At 41.9% G+C, this 26677-nt stretch overlaps 1 protein-coding gene across 2 annotated transcripts in view; it reads left to right on the top strand.

Annotated features, from left to right (window-relative positions):
- CFAP97 (cilia and flagella associated protein 97) overlaps nucleotides 1-26677 on the top strand; it is a 56092-nt gene that overhangs the window by 16616 nt on the left and 12799 nt on the right. The window contains exons 3-4 of one of the 2 annotated variants that reach the window (XM_089669605.1): nucleotides 304-375; nucleotides 20410-20678. In XM_089669605.1, coding sequence (XP_089525731.1) covers nucleotides 304-375; nucleotides 20410-20678 — 341 coding nt within the window. The remainder of the gene's footprint in view (nucleotides 1-303; nucleotides 376-20409; nucleotides 20679-26677) is intronic. The other variant, XM_089669606.1, reaches the window with a different exon arrangement.

The raw sequence follows: 26677 nt of genomic DNA on the forward strand, positions 1-26677 counted from the left end.
TGCATGTTGGCCAGACAACTTGCATTTTCCAAAGGGAACGTCACAGTAGCAGTCTTCAAGGCTGCACAGATAGCATTTGGAGGGAGAGCAGTTTAGCTAAATGTGATTTAGGGAGAAAAGTGTCTCAAAATTTAATTGACAATCACTGTGTCAATGAATACATGGCTTGTAAATTAAGGGACTGATCTGTGTATATTGTATAAGAATGAGGAAAAAGCATACATTTGTAGAATGAATGAGGAAAAAGCATTCATTTTGTCTTAGATACGTTGTACTATTTTGAATTGCCTTTGTTGTCCACAGAACCTGATTTTGAAAGCAAGTCAGACCCAAAGGCTTTTCAGGAGGCAATGGACCTGAACCAACTTCTCAAAGGTAAAGGCTATTTCTGAGATTGAGTGAGTAATGTTGAGATTAAGGCTCACACTAGCTTTGTTAGCAGGCATTTGGGAAGCGTTTTTAATGCTCCTCAAACGCCTATGAAAATTCTACACATGGCAGCACACAGTGTTGTTCACACTGAACCCTTACCGTTGCGGCAAAATTGACACCTCATGTGGAGTCAGGAGGAGTTGAAGCCTCCCATTCAAATCTATGGTGATGCTCCTCAAATGCCTGGCAGGCATTTGCGGGGCGTTAATACCATTAAACTTCATTATAGGCATTTGTGCTGTGGTTTTAATGCTTGGCAAACGCCTCAAAAATGCGCATAGGGCATTTGAGGAGCGTTAAAAACGCTTCCCAAATGCCTGTCAAAGGCTAAGTTTACACTAGCTTTGTTAGCAGGAGTTAGGCAGGCGTTTGGGAAGCATTTTTAACGCTCCTGAAACGCCTATGAAAATATTACACATGGCAGCACACAGAAACCTTAGTGTCGCGGCAAAATTGACGCCTCATGTAGAGTTAGGAAGCATTGAAGCCTCCCATTCAAGTCTATGGTGACGCTCCTCAAATGCCTGGCAGGTGTTTGCGAGGCATTTGCGGAGCATTAATACCATTAAACTTCATTATATGTGTTTGTGGTGCGGTTTTAACGTTTGGCAAATTCCTATCGAAAACGCCTCAGAAACGTGCATAGGGCATTTGGGGAGCGTTTGAGAAGTGTTAATTCTTCCCAAACGCCTGTCTGATGCCTGCCTAACCCTATAGAGGAGTTTGGCAAGAGTTAGAAATTAGTCAAGTGTGAACGAGCCCTAAGGGGAATTCTTATATAAGGGACTGCTGGGTGTCACTTTATCACTCACTCCTTCTGCTACAATGATGTCTTATGATCCCTGTTCAGTTAAAGCAAACCTTACGCCTAAAATGCCAAGTGCACTGTTTTCCCTCCTTCTCTCAATCTAAAAACTGTAAAATAACAGCTGTAAGAGTTAAAAAGTTAGATAGTAGATGTACAATTTTTATCATCTCAAGTTTGAAAACAAGAGAAAAATAGAATCAAAGCAGCTATGTTAATTTGCTCACCCACATTTCAGTTTTGCCACATATACGTACATTGTGAGAAATATTTCAGTGGAATTGCTGCTCTATAAATTGACCATCCTCTGTAAGGTTATGGCAGGACACAGGAGCACTCAGAGCCACTTAGAAATACTTTGTAAGATAGGAGTAGGCAATTTTCCTATTAGGTAAACTTGGGATAGTATTTCTCATTAGACCATGGTGTATTTTAAGCAGAGTAATTGCTACACTTTTGAAAAGTACATTGTGCAGCCTTATTGTTTCAGAAGTACTTGATTTGGATTTGGAGTGATGTCACACCAGCATGGAAAGCCCTGAGAGATTCCTTATGCCCTGCTTGTACACTTTTACAGAGTGCATACACAAAGGAATTTGGTGTGTATGCATTTTCTCCATGGTGTATCTAAAGAAAGAAGCTGGTTCACACCAGAAAGCGGTGTGGGAAAGGCATGTAACGTGCGCTTTTCTGATGCTACGTTCAAGATGGACTGTACTGCCTTTGCAGTCTGCTGCTGCTACCAAAAAATTGTTAATGGAACCCCAAATGCAGATTGTAAATGCACTGTGTGTGTGGGCACCAGACTTCATGGTACTGCACATTTTTCAAAAGAATTGCATGCATTAGATTTTGTGCAATCTTGCCCGTTCAAATTAATTACCTGAAAATCGCATTGCAGGAGAACACACAACAATCACACAGGAATGCGCACTGTTTTCCTGTATGATTCTATGAACTGGCCCTAAAAGATGTATGTGGATAGAATTCAGATTCCCATTATCCTTCTCAAAAAAGTTATTCAGCAGTTGTGTTATGTGACGGGATCAATAAGCTTTAATTCGTAAACCGCTCTAGGAATTCGGCAGCAACTGTTGCATTGCATGGGGCACCTATTTTGACATTGATGTCATGTTTGTTTCAGAAGCCAACTGCTTTTAGAAAACGCTGGTCCTTCGTGTCTCTCTGTCTTGCGCTCTCTGTCTTGCGCTCTCTGTCTTGCGCTCTCTGTCTTGCGCTCTCTGTCTTGCGCTCTCTGTCTTGCGCTCTCTGTCTTGCGCTCTCTGTCTTGCGCGCTCCCGTTCTCGCGCGCTCCCGCGCTCTCCCTCTCTCTCCCTCTCTCTCCCTCTCTCTCCCTCTCTCTCCCGCTCTCTCCCTCTCTCTCCCTCTCTCTCCCGCTCTCTCCCGCTCTCTCCCGCTCTCTCCCGCTCTCTCCCGCTCTCTCCCGCTCTCTCCCTCTCTCTCCCTCTCTCTCCCGCTCTCTCCCTCTCTCTCCCTCTCTCTCCCGCTCTCTCCCTCTCTCTCCCTCTCTCTCCCTCTCTCTCCCTCTCTCTCCCTCTCTCTCCCTCTCTCTCCCTCTCTCTCCCTCTCTCTCCCTCTCTCTCCCTCTCTCTCCCTCTCTCTCCCTCTCTCTCCCTCTCTCTCCCTCTCTCTCCCTCTCTCTCCCTCTCTTATATATATATATATATATATATATATATATATATACACTTTTTTTTCATGAGAAGTCCCTGCAACTTACAGGATCTGCCATTTATCTGGATGTTACTTTTAAATGTACCACCTACCAGTTGGCAGTTACTGTTGGCAATGGCCTCTTTCAGCAGGAAAATGTGCCCTGCCACATTGCAAAAATGGTTCAAGTTCTCGAGATCTCAATCTAATTAAGCATCTGTGGGATGTACTAGACAAATAAACCCAATCCATGGAGGCCCCACCTCGCAATTTAAAGGATCTTCTACTGATGGCTTAGTGCCAAATACCACAGCATAACTGCAGAGGTCTAGTTGGTGTTCATGCCTCGTGGGTCATGGCTGTTTTAGCAGCAAATGTGAGATTTGTTCAATATTAGGTGGGTGGTTATAATGTTAAGGCTGACCAGTGATTGTCTACAAACCAGTAGTGACAGCATTGGATCAATGAACTTCCAACAGCCTGTTAACAGCTTAGTCATGTAATCTGCTTTCTAGAACTAATACAATGAAGGTTAAAGGTGAAATCCCTCTTATGCAGTAGCAATGACATTCTGCTGAGAACTGTAATAACCTTTGTTACAGTTCCTATCTATCTTTTTTTTGTTTATACCTACCTTTTTGTGGAGGGCATCTTTTGTTAATAAGCAGGGCGCTCGGTTTCCTCTTGTACCAAATTGTATTGTAACTGTAATGTCTACCTTCATTTTTTAAAGCACTGCGCAAACTGTTGGCGCTATATAAATCCTGTATAATGATACTTTGAAATGAACACCACTCCACTGGTTTCTTTTGTTGCTAACAATCATCAGATTTTATACTGAAAAATCACTTTATATTTAGCCTATGTCTAAAAGGTTTGATTTTCTGGAATGTGTGCTGCTCAACAGAAGTTCTTAAATAAATGATGAAATAAAAAGATTGATGGGTGGTCTGTAAGTCATAAAACATCAGCAACTGTTCCTCAGCCTTCTCAAAGTAATGGCAAATCTCAAGGAATAAATCCATGTGTACTGACATGTATATGTAAAAACAAATCTGTATCTATCCAGGACTTTTTTTTTCTCAGAATAGGTGCAGGAACTCCTTCCTTCCGAGTCACCACTGGTCTCTGCCTCCTACCCACCTCCGAGCACCGTTCCTTGGTTCAACCCCTTTTATAGATCACAGATCCGTGTATTATTTTATGGTGCTAAGTAATTTGTATGGAATTTGGTAATGATGGCAAGAAAAGCAGTAAAACATATCCCCTGCAGCCAGTGACAATAGTTCCCACCAACAATGGACCCCCCCAACAAATTACCCCATCCCGCTACAATAGATCCACCCCAGTAACAATTGACCACCCAGAAATATAATACCCATCCCCAGCAACAAGAGATCCCCCACCAGCAACCACAGACTTCCCTAGCAACAATAGACCCCTCTGCAAAAATAGATTTTCTCAAGCAACAATAGATCCCTCAGCAGTCAGCATCAATAGACTCTCCAGCAAACCCCAGCACCCTTGCCATTACATACATTCAGTGCTGGAGGTGCCGGAACTGCGTTCCCCCACATTCCTGCTGAAAAAAGGCTTGTATCTATCTATCTGTGGTTCTGCAGTCTCTAAAGTTGGCATTACCCTGAGATTTTTTTCATTCAGCCTGTAGGCTAACAAATTCCTCCTGTATTCGGTAATGTCTATCAGAACACCTGAATTGTGGGTGCATCTGATTGATTGATTGATTGATTGCAGTCACTGTTCGGCCAACAATGTTCCACCCAGCTCCTTTGTCATTCAGTAAAAGGATCCCGGGCAGGAGGCCGACATGCCATCTACAAACCAAAGTTTGTTTGGTTCATCAGGAAGTGGCTGAAATTTGCACAGTGTATAGGCAGCTTAACAGTAGAAATCACAAATGTGTTTGTATTAGACCCCATGTACACGAGCAGCTCCTAAAGTCGAGTTTAGGAGTGTTTGGCATTTTTTTGCCAAAGCTCCTAAACTGAACTCCATAAAATCCTGTGTGTCCATGTACACATAGGCTTATAGCAGAATTTAGGAGCTGCTGCGTTTAGGTGAGGTTAAACCTCCCTCTCCTGAACGTGGAAGATTCGCATTCAGGGTAGGAACGTTTTGACCGCCAACCATGGGAAAAATGCGGCAAAATCATGGTTCCGCAGTTGCCACAGTTTTGCGTTTTCCCGCGGCTGGCAGTCAGGGTAGACTCGTGTACATGAAGCCTTAAAGGAGAAAATGGGCATTCATACTAGCTGTTGTCACTTGCATACCCCTGCTTCTCCTCTATGCAAAAAAACTGAGTTCCTCTGTCTTCTGTCATCTTCTGGCCAACTGCACCCACCCACCAACCAACCAACTTGTGTGCCTCATTCACAATTGGATCAGCCTTGGGACCTCTGCTGATTAGTTTTGGTCTTGTGTCATTGACATCAGTTTGAGATGCTTCTGAGATCTTTCAGAATTCGACAGAAGCATTAGACCTACAGATTACTTATCTTTGCCTTGCTTTTAGAGAATTTCCCATTTCAATAAACGTTTAAGGGAATACAGAACCTTTCAACACAGTCCCTTAAGTGAACCTGTTCTTTGCCCCATGACTTTCTATCACATTGTGTGATTCTGACAAGTGCTAAGATACACTATAGATGGCTCAGCAGTCATATCTTATAGGTAAGAAGCACCACACGCATCACGAGGCGATCTCTGTCATAAAAGCCTTTCCAACATGTCAAAAAACACTTTGTAAGTAATGGCATATCATTCCCTTTTTCACTGGAAAGAGGAGTGATGCTTTTGCAATGTGTGCTGCATTTATCCATCTGCTGAATCAGGAAGGCTGTCTTCGTGTGTCCCAGCAGTATTCCAGGCGGACAGATGTCTCGCCATCCGTACAGTTCTCAGTTATGCATCTGCCTTTGTGGCCACTTTTACCGGTATTGTTTGGGTCTAGCTCCTTCATTTCTAGATGTTATTGCTTCCGTTGGTTAATCTAGGAGTTTTAGAGTCTAAGGAGGCAGCAACTGTTCTTGCTGCTAAGCAAATGGGTATAAATATTACGAGGTATTTTTATTCCTAATTGTGTAACTTTATGATGCATGAAATACATAGCTAAATGTAATATTTCAATTTACTTTAAGGACTGAAGAGCTCGTTAACATTTCTGAGCATTCATTTGGCAGATAATAAAACAGATAAGTATCTGCACAGCTGGGTGCGACTATAAAAACTGACTGTGTCCTCCTAAATTAATTCTATACTGGGCTGAAGAATGACAGTAGCAGCTGTGCACAGCGCTGGATAGATCCAGGAGTGAGGTAAGTGTTTAGTCCTTTCACTGCCACAGCCATTTTTGCATTTTTTGCAAAAGTTTAAAAAAATATCATTTTGGGCCTGAATATTACACAAAATCCCCAAACATTATATATTTTCTGAAAGCAAACACCCTAGAGAATAAAATGGTGGTAGTTCCAAATTTTTACGTCATGCGATATTGCCGCAAAGGCATCAATTCAGTAAAAAAAAACACTAAAGTGATTTTTAGGGTAAACCAATGCAGTAAATTGCCCAACGTTTTGGTAAAATATAAAAGACGAGGTTGCACCGAGTAAATAGATACCCAACATGTCAAACCTTAAATGTTGAGTGTGCCTATGAAATGGTGACAAACTTCAGTACCCTATATTTTCTATAGGCGACGCGTCAAAAGCCCCTACAGGTCATCAATTCAGTGTTATGGAGAGGGTCTTGTGGTAGAATTATTGCTTTCATTCCAGCTTGCTCAGCAATAAAACATGTCCTATAAAAATGTATATAGACCGCGCTGCCAAAAATTGTGAATCAAAATGACTAAACATTTTGCCATAAAATAAATGAACAACATCCGAAAATACAAATAATGTTTTGACGTATCAGTAAATCCCTTTTTAAGTGATAGTTGCTTGAAAACCAAAAGATAGGTAAACAGGTTCTGGTGCCATTAGTAGCAGAAAAAACCGGTGACCATTTCCAGGGGCTCCAGGTTGACCCCACATGGATTTGCACTCACCACAATGGCTGGATGATCTATTACTAGATTGGTCTTACTGTGCTTTTTTTTGGTTGGACCCACTATACCTTGTTCCCAACTTCACCATTCACATGTGCCAGGTTACGATTCCTTCCCATGCAATACACTGCCACTCAAACCGTATCAGGGAAAAGGTTCATTGCGCAAAGCAGCTGATTTAACATTAACCACGCACTCACATGTATATGTGCCTAAAGACGGCACCAAGTACATACAGCACTTGTGGTTGAGATGGCTGCTGCCGCCGCCCCGTTGCTGGGTACTGGCTTGCATGTGATGTGATGTATTGGTTGGGGAACATTGCTTCAACTGTTTCATCTGTAATTGGACGTCTTCAGGAAGCTAGTGTTCACCATTTTGGAAGCTGGATTTATACTGTGCCGAATTAACTCTTTGGGGACCATATGTGAACAATCCAGTATGCATCACTGGATGTACCCTTATTGCCGCCATATAATTACTTAATATGGATACACATTCACAGGTACAGTCTATATTACAATAAAATAAGACACTTCTTTTTTTTTTTTTTCTTTTTTTTTTTAAAGGAAAAATGAATGATAGGCAATAACTTGTCCAGGGCATCCACTTATTATTATTTTTCAGTATACTTAAAGCAGAGCTCCACCCAAAAGGGGAAGTTCCACTGTAAGGACTGCTCCTCCGCTCCCCATTAAGGATTGGCACCTTTGGGGGGCGGGTACCCGAATTTTACAGGTACCCGCTCCCACTTCCAGTTGCCTAGGCGATCGGAAGAGGAAGGTGTCCTCCCTCCCTGTACTCTTTTGGGACATGTGACAGGTCCTAGACGACTACAGGACCATTCATGAAGCGCAGCGCTACTCGCGCATGTGCAGTGGGCACCCGGCTGTGAAGCCGCAAGCTATCACAGCCGGGTGCCCACACTGAAGATGCCAGCCTCCTGGAATACAGGACGGCCGGCGAAACAGGCTGCAGGGGACACACTGCAGGATCGTGGGACAGGTGAGTGGCTGTTGTTTTTTAAAAGTCAGCAGCTACAGTTTTTGTAGCTGCTGACTTTTATTTTTTGACAGGGTGAGTAGAACTCCGCTTTAAACATGCCCTAACCCAGTGATGGCGAACCCGTGGCACGCGTGCCACAGCCGGCACGCCGAGCCTTATCTGTGGGCACGCCAGGAGAATACCGTATTTTTCGCTCCATAAGACGCACTTTTTTTCCCCCAAAAAGGGGGGGAAATGTCAGTGCGTCTTATGGAGCGAATATAGAGCGGCCGGTCCGGTATTTCCACCGCCGCCGTGTTAGAATACCGGGCCGGCCGCTCAGCTCTGCAGTGGGACCGTAGCTGTCCCTCTATCCAGCGGCGCGCTGTCTTCCCGGCTTCTGTAGTGTGCGTGACAGCCGGGTCCCAAGTGCGCATGCGCAAGAAGCAGTGTTCTTTGTGAATGGTAAGGCGGTACCTGGGACACATGACAGATCCCAGAAGCCGCCGGACCAATCACAAAGCGCAGCGCTTCTCGCGCATGCGCACTGGGCATCCGGCTGTCCGAGCGCCCACACTACAGAAGCCGGGAAGACAGCGCGCGGCTGGATAAAGGAACAGGTAAGATAAAAAAAAAACTGCGGAAGTAAGAGCGGGTACCTGTCAAATTCAGGTACCCGCTCCCCCTCCCTCCCCAAAGGTCAGCAGTCATCTGTACTGTCCGCAGTCTCTGGTCATCCCTGTACTGTCTGCAGTCTCTGGTCATCTCCTGTACTGTCCGCAGTCTCTGGTCATCTCCTGTACTGTCCGCAGTCTCTGGTCATCTCCTGTACTGTCCGCAGTCTCTGGTCATCCCCTGTACTGTCCGCAGTCTCTGGTCATCCCTGTACTGTCCGCAGTCTCTGGTCATCCCTGTACTGTCCGCAGTCTCTGGTCATCCCTGTACTGTCTGCAGTCTCTGGTCATCCCTGTACTGTGTCCGCAGTCTCTGGTCATCCCTGTACTGGGTCCGCAGTCTCTGGTCATCCCTGTACTGTGTCTGCAGTCTCTGGTCATCCCTGTACTGTGTCTGCAGTCTCTGGTCATCCCTGTACTGTGTCTGCAGTCTCTGGTCATCCCTGTACTGTGTCTGCAGTCTCTGGTCATCCCTGTACTGTGTCTGCAGTCTCTGGTCATCCCTGTACTGTGTCTGCAGTCTCTGGTCATCCCTGTACTGTGTCTGCAGTCTCTGGTCATCCCTGTACTGTGTCTGCAGTCTCTGGTCATCCCTGTACTGTGTCTGCAGTCTCTGGTCATCCCTGTACTGTGTCTGCAGTCTCTGGTCATCCCTGTACTGTGTCTGCAGTCTCTGGTCATCCCTGTACTGTGTCTGCAGTCTCTGGTCATCCCTGTACTGTGTCTGCAGTCTCTGGTCATCCCTGTACTGTGTCTGCAGTCTCTGGTCATCCCTGTACTGTGTCTGCAGTCTCTGGTCATCCCTGTACTGTGTCCGCAGGCTCTGGTCATCCCTGTACTGTCCGCAGTCTCTGGTCATCTCCTGTACTGTCCGCAGTCTCTGGTCATCTCCTGTACTGTCCGCAGTCTCTGGTCATCTCCTGTACTGTGTCTGCAGTCTCTGGTCATCCCTGTACTGTGTCTGCAGTCTCTGGTCATCCCTGTACTGTGTCTGCAGTCTCTGGTCATCCCTGTACTGTGTCTGCAGTCTCTGGTCATCCCTGTACTGTGTCTGCAGTCTCTGGTCATCCCTGTACTGTGTCTGCAGTCTCTGGTCATCCCTGTACTGTGTCTGCAGTCTCTGGTCATCCCTGTACTGTGTCTGCAGTCTCTGGTCATCCCTGTACTGTCTGCAGTCTCTGGTCATCCCTGTACTGTGTCCGCAGTCTCTGGTCATCCCTGTACTGTCCGCAGTCTCTGGTCATCCCTGTACTGTTAATTAGTTTGCACTACTGTACGAGTTGTTTTTTCTAAACCAAAAGCTCAATATTCAGGTTTCATTGCAGTGTTGGCACTTTGAAAGAAATAAGTTGGTTTTGGGTTGCAGTTTGGGCACTCGGGCTCAAAAAGGTTCGCCATCACTGCCCTAACCTGTCTCCTATTGCACACTGCACCCTAGTGGATGTCACTATTATTGCTTAGAAGTGGATTACACAATACAAGTACAGTACTATATATGACAAAAAACTACGGTATATTAAAAAAAAACGAATTAAAACCTGATTCGTATCATCTAATAATGCACCTACAATACTAAATACTTTTGAAAATCCAAGCCTACATGATCTAGGTGGGTGTTTTAAAATGATGCATTCTGTTTAACCAAAAAATAATGTATTATGCATAAATGCATGCATACCATTTTTAAATACATGTATTTTTTTTTACAAAACTTTTAAAACAAAGATTACTGATAAACAATTGAATCCGATAAATAGATCACTCATACATTATACACAAATGCATGTAGATTCTACAAAACCTTTAAAAGATTTGAGCCTACATGATCTAGGTGAGTATTTTGGCAAGATGTTTTCTACTTTTACTTTACCCCAATAAATAATGCCTTACATATAAACGCATGTAGCCATGCATACCATGTAAACGCATGTAATCCAACACTTTTGGATTAAAAGTTACTGACAAACAGTTAATAGATAAAAGATGCATTATGCACAAATGCATGTAAATTGTGCAAAACATTTTAACCACTTCCCAGCTGTGCTATAGCCAAAACTTTTGGGGGGTTGTCCAGAACCACACCCCCAGCTGATCACATGTCCAAGTAGGGGGCCAAGCAAAGTCGCCTTTTACATGTGACCAGCTGTGTCCAATCACATGTAAACAGGAAATTCCGGTTATCGGCATCGGAGAGGAGAGCTGGCAAGCGACATTTCTCAGGGGGACATCTACACTGATCATCAGGGTACTGATCATCAGTGCTCCTGATGATCAGTGTAGCCCCATCAGTGAGACCAATAGTTCCCATTAGTGCTGGCTATCAGTGCCTCCTCATTTGTGCCCATCAGTGCAGCCTCATCAGTGCTCATCAGTTACAGAGTGGGATAAAATGGACCATTTTTGTTAATATACTGTAAACTTGAATGGGCTGTCAGTTTTTTTTTTTTTCGTTTTTGCTTTGTTGCTTTCCTTTCTTTTCCATTTCCCTTCACTTCATATCCCAGAGACCCACCAGATAGACAAAATCTTCAAAAGTGAAAGGAATTTTTTTTCTTCAACAGTTGTTCCCTGAACTGGTGTCTTTATTGAAAGACTTCCCCATACAAAATTTTCACTTGTCAGTTTGACAGTTTGGGTTAGCTGTCATTGTTCAGCATCAGGAGTGTTACTGTGCACAGGGATATTCTGTAGAAACAGTCCTCTAATCCCTTCCAGTCAACAGGAGCTGTTCATGTAAAAGTTTGTAACGCAGGAAGTTTTACATCTGCTTCCTAGTCATGTGGCCATTGTAATTTACTGTCCCAATGACTCTAATTGTGAACAGTGACAGTTCAGTAAATGTTGCTGGGGGTGACGGCTCAGTAAAAGGAGCGCACTCCCAGCCCAATAAGGGGCTCCAGCTACACGCATACATGCATCAGATCAGTGTTCATTCTCATCGCTGTGCTGTCACATATGTATGGATATGGCAGGCATTAAATTGGCTTATAAGTTAAAACTTTTTTTGTATGCATTCCCTGCATTAAGGTATATGTTTTACCACTTGTATGATCCCTGAACTGATTATCTCCTATGATCATTGGTTCCATCTAGTGGCCATAATGGGATATTTTTCTGAAATACCGCAATAAAATAAATACGTTATGACCACTAGATGAAGCTGACTAACATAGGAGAAAAAAATCCTATTACAAACAAGATTTGTTGTGAATGCTGAAGACATCTGCACAGAATTTTTTTTTTTTTTTTACATATAGACCTGGGTGAGTATTTTATTTTTATTACATTTTTTTTTTTAATATGCAGTAATTTTACATTGTTTGGCGGTCTGCTATCAACAAAAGCCCATTGTCATGTTTGGGTTACCCTGTAAACCAAATTGGTCAGCTTTTTGGGTGTCAGTTTGTTTTCTTAGTTGCTGTGTTGCTGATTAGCTTATGCACATATTTTGCATGCCATGGCACTGTTTGATTTTTATCTGGTATGCAACCACATCATTATAGACATTTTTTCCTGGCGCTTCAATGGAGCTGTCAAGGGAAAAAATAGGTATTGGCATATAAATAAGATTCATCACTCTGCAGCAGACATAATGTATCCTGATTTCTACTGCAGTTTTATTGCTGCCGCTTTGTATTCTTAGTGAAACACATTTTTTCCCTATTCCAACTCGGCTATATATGATCTACCTAATTTAGCATTTTGCTCAATTAAAATGGATCACTGCTGTACTGTGAATAATTTGTAACTACATTTATGAGTTAATAGCATTTGTCTGAAAGTATTTGTGAGATATATAATTAATGTATATAGTGCTGCGCAAACTGTTGGTGCTATATAAATCCTGTATAATGGTAAATATGTATATATTTATCAGGTACTTATATAGCGCTGTCAATTTACGCAGCACTTTACATATGTATTGTACATTCACATCAGTCCCTAACCCTCAAGGGGTGTACAATCTGAGGTCCCTAACTCACATTCATACATACACATACTAGGGACAATTTTGACAGGAACCAATTAACCTACCAGCATGTCTTTGGAGTGTAGGAGGAAACCAGAGTACCCGGAGGAAACCCACGCAGGCACAGGGATTCGAACCAACGACCCTAGTATAGTACTGCATATATATATATACCGGTGTGTGTGTAGTGTGTGTGTGTGTATGTGTGTATGTGTGTATATATATATATACACACACACTATATTGCCAAAATTATTAGGACACCTGCCTTTACACGCACATGAACTTTAATGGCATCCCAGTCTTAGTCCATAGGGTTCAATATTGAGTTGGTCCACCCTTTGCAGCTATAATAGCTTCACCTCTTCTTGGAAGGCTGTCCACAAGGTTTAGGAGTGTGTCTATGGGAATGTTGACCAATCTTCCAGAAGCGCATTTGTGAGGTCAGGCACTGATGTCGGACAAGAAGGCCTGGCTCGCAGTCTCCGCTCTAATTCATCCCAAAGGTGTTCTGTCTGGTTCAGATCAGGGCTCTGTGCAGGCCAGTCAAGTTCCTCCACCCCAAACTTGCTCATCCATGTCTGTATGGATCTCGCTTTGTGCACTGGTGCGCAGTCATGTTGGAACAAGAAGGGGCCATCCCCAAACTGTTCCCACAAAGTTGGGAGCATGAAATTGTCCAAAATGTCTTGGTATGCTTAGTTCCAGTGAAGGGAACTCTTAAGGCATCAGCATACCAAAATATTTTGGACAATTTCATGTACAAATAAAGGTTTTCTGACAAATCTGTTGGGGTACTTATTTATGCTGAGCACTGTATATGTATAATATATATGTATGTCCTGAGAAAGGCTAGTGATGGTGCTGCTTTAGAATATTGCACTCAGTTTCCTGACCATATCCAACCTTCACAGGGTGATGATAAATGCTTCTGGAGATCAGAGCTCTCATTACACACAGGTACAACTTCCCTTCTTTTCTTTTATATAGAAGAGAAGGTATCCTAGTACAGTGTGTACACCTTTATCACTAGCAATTCCCAGTGTTCAGATAACTTCCCTCCCATAATTCTAGATATATCTATGTGTTATTTGCATACCCCACACCTTGTTATTTATAAATTCTAAGTAGAAACCAGGTTTATAAAATTCACGCAGATTATATGTGTATCCATGTGTCAAAGAGTTGCAGTACTGCTCAGTGTTTCAGTATCAGACCTGCTCCGCTGTGATTTATTAACACTTTAAATTGAATGATTTCAACTGAGACATTTTATTTTTAATTCTTATAGAAAAGCTTCTTCCAGAGAATGGCTTGTAACATTACATTGAAGTCTAGAGCGGAGAGTCAGTATATGCATTGTATTTCCATATTCTCAACATATTTATGAGCATACGAATTGCATTACATAGAGCCAAGAAACCCAACTGCTTGAATTTGACAAATGGAATCATGTTAGACGTTATACATTTTAATGTAATACACAATTTAGAGGTTCATGTATACTTGGCTGCCTTAGCTGGCTTTCCGGGGGAAGTGTCCCAAAAGACCATATGACCAGTTACCAGGTTTATCAAGGCAGCAGTGAGGACCCGGTAGGTAAATTAATCTGTTATGGGCCAGGTAGAGGGGAACAGGTATAGCGGGGAAGTGGGGGGAAAAAAATGGGGTTGGTAGTGGGGAGGAGTGAACGGGGAGAGAGAGTCACTCTCCAGGGGCATCCTGGCAAGTCTTCCATATGAAGATCATCTAACTTTGGAATACCACAATGACCTAGTCGGAGGTTGTGTTTGCTTCCACAGAACCGAAATGCAAGCATTGGCCACTTTCACCTAGTGGATAGTAAGAGAAGCCTTGTATTCTGGATGGGTCTTTTCATCAGGTGGAGCAGGCAGGCTGCTGTGACTCACTTAAATCAGCGGAAGTCAGTTTATTTTGGCTTTCATGTCCTTTCAGAAGGGGTGTAGTTTGAGGCAGAACCAGAAGATATTGTATGAGCTATTGTACCTACATTCTTGGTACAAGCCCAGCAGGTGTCTGGGATGTTGCAGTCCATTTTGTGGAGTATATATGGAATGCAATAGCATCTCTACTTATTAGCCAAGGAAGATTTGTGGGCCAGTTGAAGGATTTTGTCTATCTGTTTGGGCATATAAGTCATGCCTAGGTCACATTCTCAGTGGTCAGGGCTGATGATAAGGGGGTACCATCAGTCCTCCTGTACAGGACCCAGGCCGGCATGGGGGCCGAGGCAGTTGCGTGAATTGCATGTGGACAGCGTGGGTGATCGGCATGGCCGGGGGACAATTACTGGAACCAATCCCCTGTATGGCTCCCTCTGCAGCAGCTCAAAGCTGGCTTCTTTTAGCCCCCCTCCCGCTGGCTAGTAAGTGTCTGAGCTGAATAGTTCTCCATCTTTCTAGAAGCGGATCAGAACAAAGAAATTGGTTGGCCTCAAGGGGAAGCCGTCCATGTGACCAAAAGTCTACCAGCTGCAATTTCCCAGACAGACAAAGGCACCTGAGGTAGCCTGGCGAAATGTCTGGGTTTCCTATACTGGGCATCATGGGCAAGTTCAGAAAGGAGAGGTCAGTGGGGGAAATACCAATTGAGCTACTCAGATCACGTTTTTGAGTGCTGGGTGAGTGTGTATCTCGACTGGAGGCTGGAAAATCATCCAAGGCAAGCCCTAGAGGGGGATGGTGGCATCCTTGCCCTCCATAGCCACCCACTGCTTTGAACTCTCATTATAGTGCCGGTCTACCATTCTTGTGAGGTGAACAACCTGGTAGTATCTGGCAACATCTGGGTGGCCAATACACCCTCTAGTCTTGGAAAGAGTGAAGAGCTGTTCTTTTTACCTAGGCAGCTTATGAGACTACATGAATTCCCAAAACTTGGAGCTTAATAGAGAACTGGGAAACTAGTTCCCCATTGAGTCCACCTTACTTTTGATTGACAGCACATGGCAGTGGACTGCTTTCAGATCCACCCATGACTGTGTCATCAGTCACAGGCAAGGCGGACCTGATGAGGAACTAGTCTCAGAGTTCCCCAACAGGTGCAGTGGGGATTTGAATTGTCTGGTGGATGGAGCCTGATGTGGAGATGTTGATACGCAGCAACGGAGATCTGTTGACAAGCGGTAATATTAAGTGAATTGCATGCAGAAAAATGCAGCATGTCTGCATTGTTCTGCCCTGCATATCACTGTAGCGTTGTGGTGTGAATGAGGCGCATAAAACAGTTGTATGCTATGTGCTCTAGAGGTGACCTGTGTTTTTTTGTAAAAATACTCGTGTCATTGCTTATAGTGTGAATCAGTCCTAAGGCCTCATGCACACTGACTTTTTTTTCTTTTACTCCCCTAGAAGTTTCCTCCTGGTAGCAGCATTTTGACAGAAATAACACCTGACGCTTGTAAAAGTATGTACTGCGTTTACACCCGTCAAGTGTTTGGGAGTTAATTGATTTAATTGGCCAGAATAATTTTTTTCTGGCCATTGAAATAAACGCTGAAGTGCTAAACGCACCCAACATTTATGCACGTCAGTCGTTTTTTGTGGGGGTTTTTTTCTGCCAAAACGCTGCTGCTCCAGGACTCACTGGCAGTGTGGGTTTTTTTTTTTCTCCTGCCTACACATAGGATAGCATGCAGCGGAGTTTAGAGGCAGTAGAAAAAAAAGAAATGCCTGACGCCCCTAGAAGTAGCTTTAAAAACGCCCAGTGTGCATGAGGGCCAAAAGAAAAAAGTGGGGGGTTTGTTGCTTTTTTTTTTTTTTTTTTTTTTTTGCCATTTGAAAATATACTTGTCAGGTGTTTTTCTGCCATGTGTAGACCTGACAGGAAGTAGGAGGACATCTTTCCAAAGGAAGTTAAAATGTCCCATTTTGAAGGCTTCCCCTCTATTCCTCTTCTGGTGACAACTTAGAATGTAGAATTTCCCCTCACTTCCCAGTGAAACTCCATAGGTGGGGGCACAGAGAGATTTAAAACTTAGAAGTTGCAATCTCTCATCACTCTATCCAAAAAAATTTGCCTATAGATCCTGCCTTATATACCATAAAAAGTTTAGTCTTAGCACCGTTAGAAAGATTTGTGCTGTAGAATTGCATGTGTGTTTTTTTGTTTTTAACAAATGTTTGAGTATTTGCAGACAAATGTACATTCACAAAGAAACATTCTGAATACAGGAAAAGACATCCCAAGTGTCTCGTCTGCAAATAATCAGTATAAAATAGGTTACATTGAAGGAATGTAGAGAAGAAGCATTTACATGTATGGTGAATGTATCCAAATTTTTTGAAAGATAACATATTGTCAGTTAGCTCAAACTGAGCTGTAAGTCACACAATGTTTCAACCTATAGAAAAGAAAAAGGGTTGTTGTGCTCACTCTTATTGTAATCATAATAAACTGAAGGGTTTGTGCCTAAAAAAAAAAAACAAACAAAAACAAAATCTTGTCCCACTTATGATGATTACACCGTAAGTTGGTAGAATATCAAATACAGCCAGCACATCCATAAAAAAAAACAAATAATGGGGCTACGGTGTTGGATCCACTATCAAGAAAAGAAGAGAATCCGCCTTGTCCTGGGTGTCTAGCCACGGTCCCCAAAATTATGAATTTTCCTGGGCAACCCCTAGCCTCATATGTTGGCTTGTACAGAGGCAAGGTGTGATTTATTAATTTCTTCCACATCCCTATATGCAGAGGTTCAGTAGACAGCCATTGGAGGGCTGTTCATTTCCTAGCATTAATTTAGCAAAAACCTCCAGAACTGTTTGGACATAGCAGAATTATCAAGGTCCTCAGGACTTCATGGTTTTCATGTAATCCCAATGACTTTGGTAAATTTTGCAATCAGATGTGTTTTAGGACCAGTATTATATTACAAATGTTCATATATTCATTAGATTTTCCCCTGCTTTTTGTTTTTTTTTTTACAGAGCATTCCCTTTCTGTGCATTGTAGTCTTTTTGATGTTTGTTTCTGAAGCTTGCACATTCTGTTTCTTCTTTTTTTTTTTTCTTCTCAGCATTAAACAAGTGAGTCATATATGTAATTATTCTAGTGGAACCATTTGCTTGTTGTCATAGACACACTCACCACATTCTGATGCCCATAGGAAGAGATCTATGTAGGCAGCATTTTTTTCAGCTATCAGCTGGCAGACCATCCATGCGATGACAATATATTGGCTCTATAGCTACTGGTTGTCTTTTTTTATTTATTCGAATGTCTTGTTATGATTGAATTTTGCTCGGCTCTGTGAAAGACTGAAAATGATAAGCTATGATGGTATGGTCTGCTAGTTTGGATTTTATTTCATCTAGATTGCGCAATGCTAAATAATGGAAGTTACAGCCCCATAATTGCCAGTGATGCACCCAGTTAAAAGCATTACTTGTAATTATTGGGCTTTTAGTCAACATGTAGAACAGGGATAATGATTGAATTGGAGGCACTCAGTATTGTACTGTCCTGGAAGATTTTTGGAACTGTAAAATTTCCAGGCAGTAGGCCCTATTCTTCCCTGTGCTGCACTGAGCCATCAGAATACTGTGCATTCTATGGTGCCAGTAGTACAAAATATACCAAAGCTTAGATGTTCCTTTTCAAGGTTGGGCAGATGCCTTGTGTTTTTTTTTTTTTTTTCTCTTACTAAAAACATCACTGGAATACTTGCCTGAGGATGCAGGTACAGTACATATTGACAGAGGTCCCAGTCTAAAACCTAATACCAGGAAACAATGGCATTAAACTTGCTATTTCCTCCAACAGTGGTTGGCCACTGCTGTATAGTGTTCCCTGGTGATACTCACTCACTAATGCACTAATACATATAGCAGTAAAAACGTGAAAAATGCTTCAACAGTACCTCACTCTAGTAAGCCCCCCCCCCCCTCTTCTGGAGTCCCTTGCTTCTTCCTCTTATCCTCTCATTACGCCATGTGCTAAGGGGGCATGCGTGCAGGCGAGCTTCAGAGCTGGGCTTTGTGTGTCCATACAAATGTATGGTAATTAAGCAAGCGCTCTATAGACAGGTAGCAGCTAGAACACTAAAGGAAATCACATGAACCTTAAAATGCAAATGAGTAAATAAAGTGCAGTGCTAGAAAGATAATAAAATCTAGATAAATGAAATATGATAAAATTTAGTTCAATTTATAATCGTCCACTTGACTGAATGTAATATATGGCACCAATGATAACTTCCACAACAGCAGATAGCTCGAAAGCCAGTGACAGAAAATAAATGGCAAAAATGCGCACTCACCGACTGCACATAGGAAATGCGTATATATCTATATATATCTATATAAATAAATAAATATATATATATATATATATATATATCTCCACCAGATGGGGTATGAACAGCATGCAGATGGTGGGCTTCCTTCAGAAGAAAAAGGTCATCAGGCTTGGGTGTAGTGATAATCTGCTGGGTCCAGAGGTCTCCTTTAGGATATGTGGGTATTCAGCCTAGATACAGGGCTCCCTCCTCTGGATATTGGATGGTATAGGAAATTGCTCTGTGGGTTTAACAGCTCCTCCAATAAAGAGCCAAAAAAGAAGGGGTGCCAATAGTGTAGTACTTCAGTAAATTTATTGGATGTATATAGGTTAAAATCATGAGTAAACAAAGGGTGCAGGTACAGTACAAAGTGTAAAATTATTATGAAATGCAGAGTACTGCAGCACTGACCCTCAAGTAAGATGGCCACCGGACCTCCTTGTGGTCTCGGCGGCGAGACCTATAGGAGGAGCTGACAGCGTGTGACGTCATCGCCGCCAAGACCATGAGGAGGTCCAGCGGCCATCTTACTTGAGGGTCAGTGCTGCAGTACTCTGCATTTTATAATAATTTTACACTTTGTACTGTACCAGCCCTGCCCATGGCCAGTGCAGTGGTTCATAAGTACCCCCACAGCACCAGATGATCAGTTGTGAGGATATGGGGGCAGAGGAATGAGAATCTCAGCAAAAATGGCAGGCATCACAAGGGACGCGTTTCATTCAGTGTATTAAAGTACTGTCCCTGGTGCTGATTTAAAAAAATAAATAAATGTAAGCTTTAAAGGAAAAATCTAGAATATCAGGCTTTTCCAATGATTTTAATATTTTTTTGAGCTACTGGGGGCAAATATACATATCTAGAGATTTTAAGGCATACTTGTTCTATATCAGTGACCGGAAACAGGGAAAGCTATCACCAGAAGAAAGGCATCAATGGCAGCCTGCTTATTTCTTTCAGTACATGTTTCCTTTTGTCTAATCGTCCCCTAAAGTGATTCTTACACTTTAAAAAAAAAAAAAGAGCTCTCAACAGGTGTGAAGAACAAGCAGCTAGAGGTGCACTTACCTGATGCTTCTCTCCTTGACCTCTGATACAGTCAAATGCTGGACATTTTAAATGGGCTAATTTTCTACATTTCTGGGTAATGTTGAAACTTGTCCATTCCCTCCCACATTCCTATTAGCCCTTCTCTGCCTCTATGGCTAGTTGGAATGGGTGTAAAGATGGCATGCAAGCTCCATCATTACTAGAAAATTCTAGAGCTTTGCGTATTCAGAGTGTCTGACAGCTGGCCGTAGCAGAGGTGAATGAGTCCTACTGCAAGTATGTGTTGCTACCAGATGCTTTTATTTATGTCGTTCATTTTATTGACAGAATCACTCTAAATCTACCTATGGTAAGAGGAAAATTGGAAAATAAATCTAACATTTTCTAATTCTGTTCACTGATGGGAATTAAGCTGTGTGACATAAATGTGTATGTATTTTTTTCATGCAGCATTTATGAACCTGGATAAGAAGGAACCGAAGGGCCTTTCAGTGGAACAACCAACAACCAGAAACAAGAAGAACTATTCTTTCAGCAATGACGAGGTCAGGCACATAGACCGAGAGAACCAGAGATTGTTGAAAGAGCTATCCAGGCAAGCTTCAAAGTCTAAAAGCAAGAGTCTGACCCCGAAAAAACCCAACAGCACCCCATCCCGCCTCTACCATAGCGCTCTGAACAGACAGCGGGAGCAGCAACGCATTGAAAGGGAAAATCTGGTAAGGGCACAAAATCGATGCATTTATTATGTATATCGTTGTGAATCGCCTTCCTATTTTGTCTACCCATCCAGAAATAAACCTGTCATAAGAGAAGCATTAAAGCCTGCTATTGGTGAACTCTTCTCCTGAAAATGCCAGGAGCCTAGCTGTTATTCCAATCCTCCCGATTCAAATTTGAAGTATACAAATAAGGATTTTGTACCTTTTCTGACACTCATGATCCTCATACTTGTTCCAGGTCAGTGATTTAGAAAGTATTGAAGCCAAGGGGCAGCAGCCAAGGAACTAGCTTTTTCCAAAATCAGAAAATGTCAGCCAACATATTGATATGTGTGCTAGTCATAATAGGTTTACTTTGGGTTAGGACCTTCTAGTTATCTATTTCTTAAAATGTCAGTATGAAATCAGGGCAATATCAATCCTCAAAATCCATATAAGACATTCAACCTTCTTATGCTCTCACCAAATTCTTCTGATAATCAAGCGTTGCAAATAAATTCTCCTCTATTCTTCTGTTTACTCTTCTGCTTGTATTACCAGATACAAAAAAGACAAATGTAGAGTAGTATGTTCTTAATGTATAAAATGTGCTCAGTCTCCCAGAATATAATGTATTCCATATATTGTGCTCTTCCCCAATCACCATTAATAATATATACTCCTACCCATAAATTTCATGCGAAACATCTATAGAAGTGTCTTCTCCATTACTCCACCATGGGTCCGTAACCATAGATATCACACCACCAATAGTGCTTCACCATACCCCTTCAGGTCATGCACCTTGTCCTCTCTGTATTGCAAATATGCCTTCTTAATAATATCCCATGCCTCTGTGAAATTCTACACTTTAACTTCTTGTAACTTTTGTGCACACAACATGTGTTTTAAAAAATAAATATCCATACTGCAGCAATACAATAAAAAAACACTCCTTTATTGAAGAGTATTACCTAAATTCCGATATTGAAATGCCTTCTTTAAAATGGCTATGGCAATACTTCCAGTTTGCCTCTGACGTCACTTCCCCACCGCCGCGTTTCCTCACATAGACTTCCTCATAGGCCGTGAATTCTCCTGAAAATACCAGGCGCCTAGCTTTTATTCCAATTCTCCTGATGCAAATTTGAAGTATACAAATAAGGACTTTCACCTTTTCTGACACTCATGGTCCTCATACTTGTTCCAGTTCAGTGATTTAGAAAGTATTGAAGCCAAGGGGCAGCAGCCAAGGAACTCGCTTTTTCCAAAGTCAGAAAATGTCTGCCATCATATTGATATGTGTGCTAGTCATAATAGGTTTACTTTGGGTTAGGTCCTGCTACTTCTCTATTATCTTATAATGTATATAACCTCAAGAACAACCCTTGATACTTCTATGCAGTGGCGGACTGACAACTCATGGGGCCCCCGGGCAATAGGGGATCATGGGGCCCCTGTGTCCTTGCCAAAACTCAAAAAAGCCTATGAAAAAGGTACCAGGAACATCTCATGGGGCCGCCTACTGACCCCGGGCCCTCGGGCAGTGCCCAAGTTTCCAAATGGTCAGTCCGCCCCTGCTTCTATGTATGATGTATAAAGAATGAACTTGAATCTGTTGTGTTAGGGCTGTAAAGCGCAGTGTGTGAATGCTGCCCAATTCGTGAATCATACTCTCCTTTATACTCTGTTCTATCTGGACCTGGTTAATCTATTGAAAATATTCATGAATCTCGATACTTTGTCTTCTTTTAAACTCAAGAAATATGCACAACAAAAGCAAGGAGTACTGTACTGTGCAAGATCACAGGACCACTATTTCTTAAATAAGGTGGTTATTGTGGCACTTTTACCCCCTTCCTGTCCAGGCCAATTTTCAGCTTTCAGTGCTATCACACTTTGAATGACAATTGCGCGGTCATGCAAGACTGTACCCATATTAATTTTTATGCATTTTTTTGAGACAGATAAAGCTTTATTTTGGTAGTATTTATTCACCACTGGGATTTTTATTTTTTTTGCTATATAAATGAAAAGTCCAAAAATTTTGAAAAAAAAGCATTTTTCTTATAAAATTTTGCAAATAAATAACATTTCATCATAAATCTTGGCCAAAATTTATTCAGTTATCTTTTTAGTAAAAAAATAACCCAAATTTGTTTATAACCAAAAATTATAATTTAAAAAAAAAATGTTTTACATTTTTATTTTATTTTTTTATGTTATTTGTGGGTTTTTTTTTGTTTTTTTTACATACTGTCACCCTAGCTGTACAGTGTCACCATGGTGAGACTGTACTACTTGTGGGGGGGTGATGATTTTTTTTTTTTTAACACTGATTGCTTTTACACCCATAAAAGCAATCATTTATCCTTCTCTCTGGCTGCATGCTTGCGGCCATTGAGAAATACTGTGTGAGCTGTGATTGGTCACAGCTTGTCACATGGTACAAGGCTGTTGTGAATAGCCTTGTACCATGTCACATCTGTGATCATTCACAGATTTCACATGTAGTAAGCAAGTGACATCTTGCTTACTACTCTGCATGTGATCACTGATTGGCCAATCAGTGATCATATGATCGGGACCTCACACAGAGGTCCCGTATGACAATCGGTGTTCCACTGTGTCCGGAGGACACAGCGGGCATCGGATCGCGGTGCTATGCGCTCCCAGGGAGCGCGCACAAGCAGGGGGCAGGGCAACCCGCCCCTGCAGTGCCACCATCCGGCCGTTTATATACAACGGCCCGACTGGAGGTGGTCAACATTCTAATAGCATTTTACAGATGGACATATTATGGCCACATAGGGTTAATAACTAATGATAAAAATACATACAGACAAACTTATAAGATTCTCTGGCTTCTTATGGAAATGTTTTTTTTTCCTCCCAAGAAAATTGTTTTTGATTGTAGTACATCTAACTTGGTGAACAGTAGAGGGCAGCAGAGTAGCACACCAGCAGTTGTTATCCACAATGGCATCCTCCTCCATATTATAAGGGTACTTGACTGGTTTCAGTTTTCTTGCATTTTGATTGCCTACTGGATGGAAAAAAAAGATTTCTCCCCAGTTCACATATATAGGAGTTGGATGTGTTTTGAACCGCATCCGATTTGCATGACGTATGAACCTGTGGCCTTTTCAATGGTGCCGTTTCACACAAGTGCAGGCCGGCCACAGTGCATTTAAACAGCATCCAGTGCGATTTTGAGCTCGGTTCAAGTGCGATTCCCACTAAGTCACATTGGAGGGGGCTGAAATTCCTCTGTTAAAACCGGCCCTCACATATATGCACTCGGGCTTAATCTATTTATATCTGTGTGTTGCAGAACTCAAATGCTTTTTCTCTTTAATTTTCAGAAAACATAAAAAAAAAAAAAATTAAAAAAAATGCAACAGCTGAAATGGGCTTGTAAATACAGATTATGTTCTACTGATTCTTATGTGGTGCATGGCAGTAATATCTGAAAGTATGTAAATGGTAATGACAAATGTGAAAAATGAAAACTCTTCTCTACTCTGGATTTGCAGATTTATAAGTTTGTTTTAAAAGAGAAAAACACATCAGTAGCTCCAAATTTTTAGGATGTAAATATATTCTGTAGGGCTTTGTACAGTTTCAGAGGGGGAATTACATACCCCTTTAAATCCTTCAGATATACGGTATATGTTCAGTTATTGGGCTCTGAAAAGAACAAGCTTGTTTCAGCAAATAAGTTAGTGTTTCTAAACCCCCTACAGTAAAATCAGTCTGTATATGCAGGAAAGCATGCTTGTTATACTCATTGTGGAACTTAAGGGGTTAATCCTCTGCATTGTGTAAAAAGCCTGTTTGATCCTGTCTTCTCTGATCCTCCCCTTCTTCCACAGTCCCCATTTCATCTTCTGATAGAACACAGCCTCGGGGGCACTCTGTATATGCTCAGTTTAGTGTATACTACTAGAGCGTTTTTTTATTTTTCTTGGGAGAGTGCATGTGATCAGCACAGGGCCAATCTGCACTGTCAGACAGAGGGTCAGGGGTTGTGCAATCTCATAGGGCAGTGAGAGGAGAATGAAAACTCCTCCTACAAGCTTTAACCAGTGTTCTGCTGGACACTGAACGAAGTCACAAGACAGCTCTAACTGCTGAGAAAGGTATTTAGCAGTTTTTATTTACTAATATAATAGCATTTCCATGTTTTGTGTATTGTGGGAGATCAGATATAGTGATTGTAGGGACCTGGGTTCAGTAACACTTCAAGTCTATCCTGGTAAATATGCCAAAAATATCCTCCACCTCATGGGTAGAAATTGTAATCAAGAAACAGTAATACACGATATATATGATTACCTTTTTCTCATTTGTTGTTGGGTTTTTTTTTTTTAATTTTCTAGTAATAGCTGTGCTGAAGGGTAAATCCTTTCCATGATGCTGGTAATAGTTTACTTCTGTCTGGAACCCACACAAACAGGTTATTGTTGGTCTTCATTTCTTGCCACAGGCTGGAGATGGAGAGTGCAAAATCTTGTGCAGCTCTGCATAGAAACCAATCAGCTTCCTGGTTTTATTGTCAAACCTTAATTGAACAAGCTGAAGTTAGAAGCTGATTGGCTACTATGCACAGCTACCCCAAAGTCTGAGCGCCCCAGTTTAAGTACATCTCCCCCTTTTTATTTATTTATTTTTTATTTTCTTTACAGAAAGTACCTTTTACTGATTTTTGTTTCTACATCTTCCAGTGCTTTATTCACACCATCTGCAGCTATAATTCTGTTCCATGGTTTAAATAACTGTTCATAAAATGTGACTGCACCAATTTTAAACTGAACCTATGCTTTGTTCATTCAGGCTAATACATCAGATGTACAGTGCCTTGAAAAAGTATTCATACCCCTTGTCCACATTTTGTCATGTTACAACCAAAAACGTAAATGTATTTTTATTGGGATTGATGTGATAGACCAACACAAAGTGGCACATAATTGTGAAGTGGAAGGAAAATGATAAATGGTTTTCAAATTTTTTTACAAATAAATATCTGAAAAGTGTCGAGTGTATTTGTATTAAGCCCGCTTTACTCTGGTACCCCTAACTAAAATCTAGTAGAACCAATTGCCTTCAGAAGTCACCTAATTAGTAAATGGGGTCCCCCTGTGTGTAATTTAATCTCTGTATAAATACAGCTGTTCTGTGAAGCCCTCAGAGGTTTGTTAGAGAACATTAGTGAAAAAACAGCATAATAAAGGCGAAGGAACACATCAGAAAGGTCCAGGATAAACTTGTGGAGACGTTTAAAGCAGGGTTAGATTATAAAAAAAATCCCAAGCTTTGAACATCTCACGGAGCACTGTTCCATCCTACCAAGACATGGCCATGCACCTAAACTGACAGGCCAGGCAAGGAGAGCATTAATCAGAGAAGCAGCCTTTATGGATGACTGGCAAAAAGAAAGCTATTGTTGAAAGAAAGCCATATGAAGTCCCATATGCAGTTTGCGAGAAGCCAAGTGGGGGGCACAGCAATCATGTGGAAGAAGGTGCTCTGGTCAAATGAGATCAAAATGGAACTTTTTTGGCCTAAAATCAAAATGCTATGTGTGCTGGAAACTAACACTGCACATCACCCTGAACACACCACCCACACCGTGAAACATGGCGGTGGCAGCATCATGTTGTGGGGTTGCTTTTCTTTAGCAGGGACAGGGAAGCTGGTCAGAGTGTTAATGGGAAGATGGATGGAGCCAAATACAGGGCAATCTTAGAGGAAAACATGTTAGTCTGCAAAAGACTTGAGACTGGGGCGGAGGTTCACCTTCCAGCAGGACAACGACCCTAAACATACAGCCAGAGCTACAATGGAATGGTTTAGATCAAAGTAGATCAAAGCATATTCATGTGCTAGAATTGTCCAGTCAAAGTCCAGACCTAAATCCAATTGAGAATCTGTGGCAAGACTTGAAAATTGCTGTTCACAGACATTCTCCATTCAATCTGACAGAGCTTGAGCTTGTTTGCAAAGGAGAATGGGCA

Source organism: Staurois parvus, unplaced genomic scaffold, assembly GCF_062004578.1.
Source record: "Staurois parvus isolate SC_StPar_1 unplaced genomic scaffold, SC_StPar_1.0 ptg000080l, whole genome shotgun sequence".
Taxonomy (NCBI): Eukaryota; Metazoa; Chordata; class Amphibia; order Anura; family Ranidae; genus Staurois; species Staurois parvus.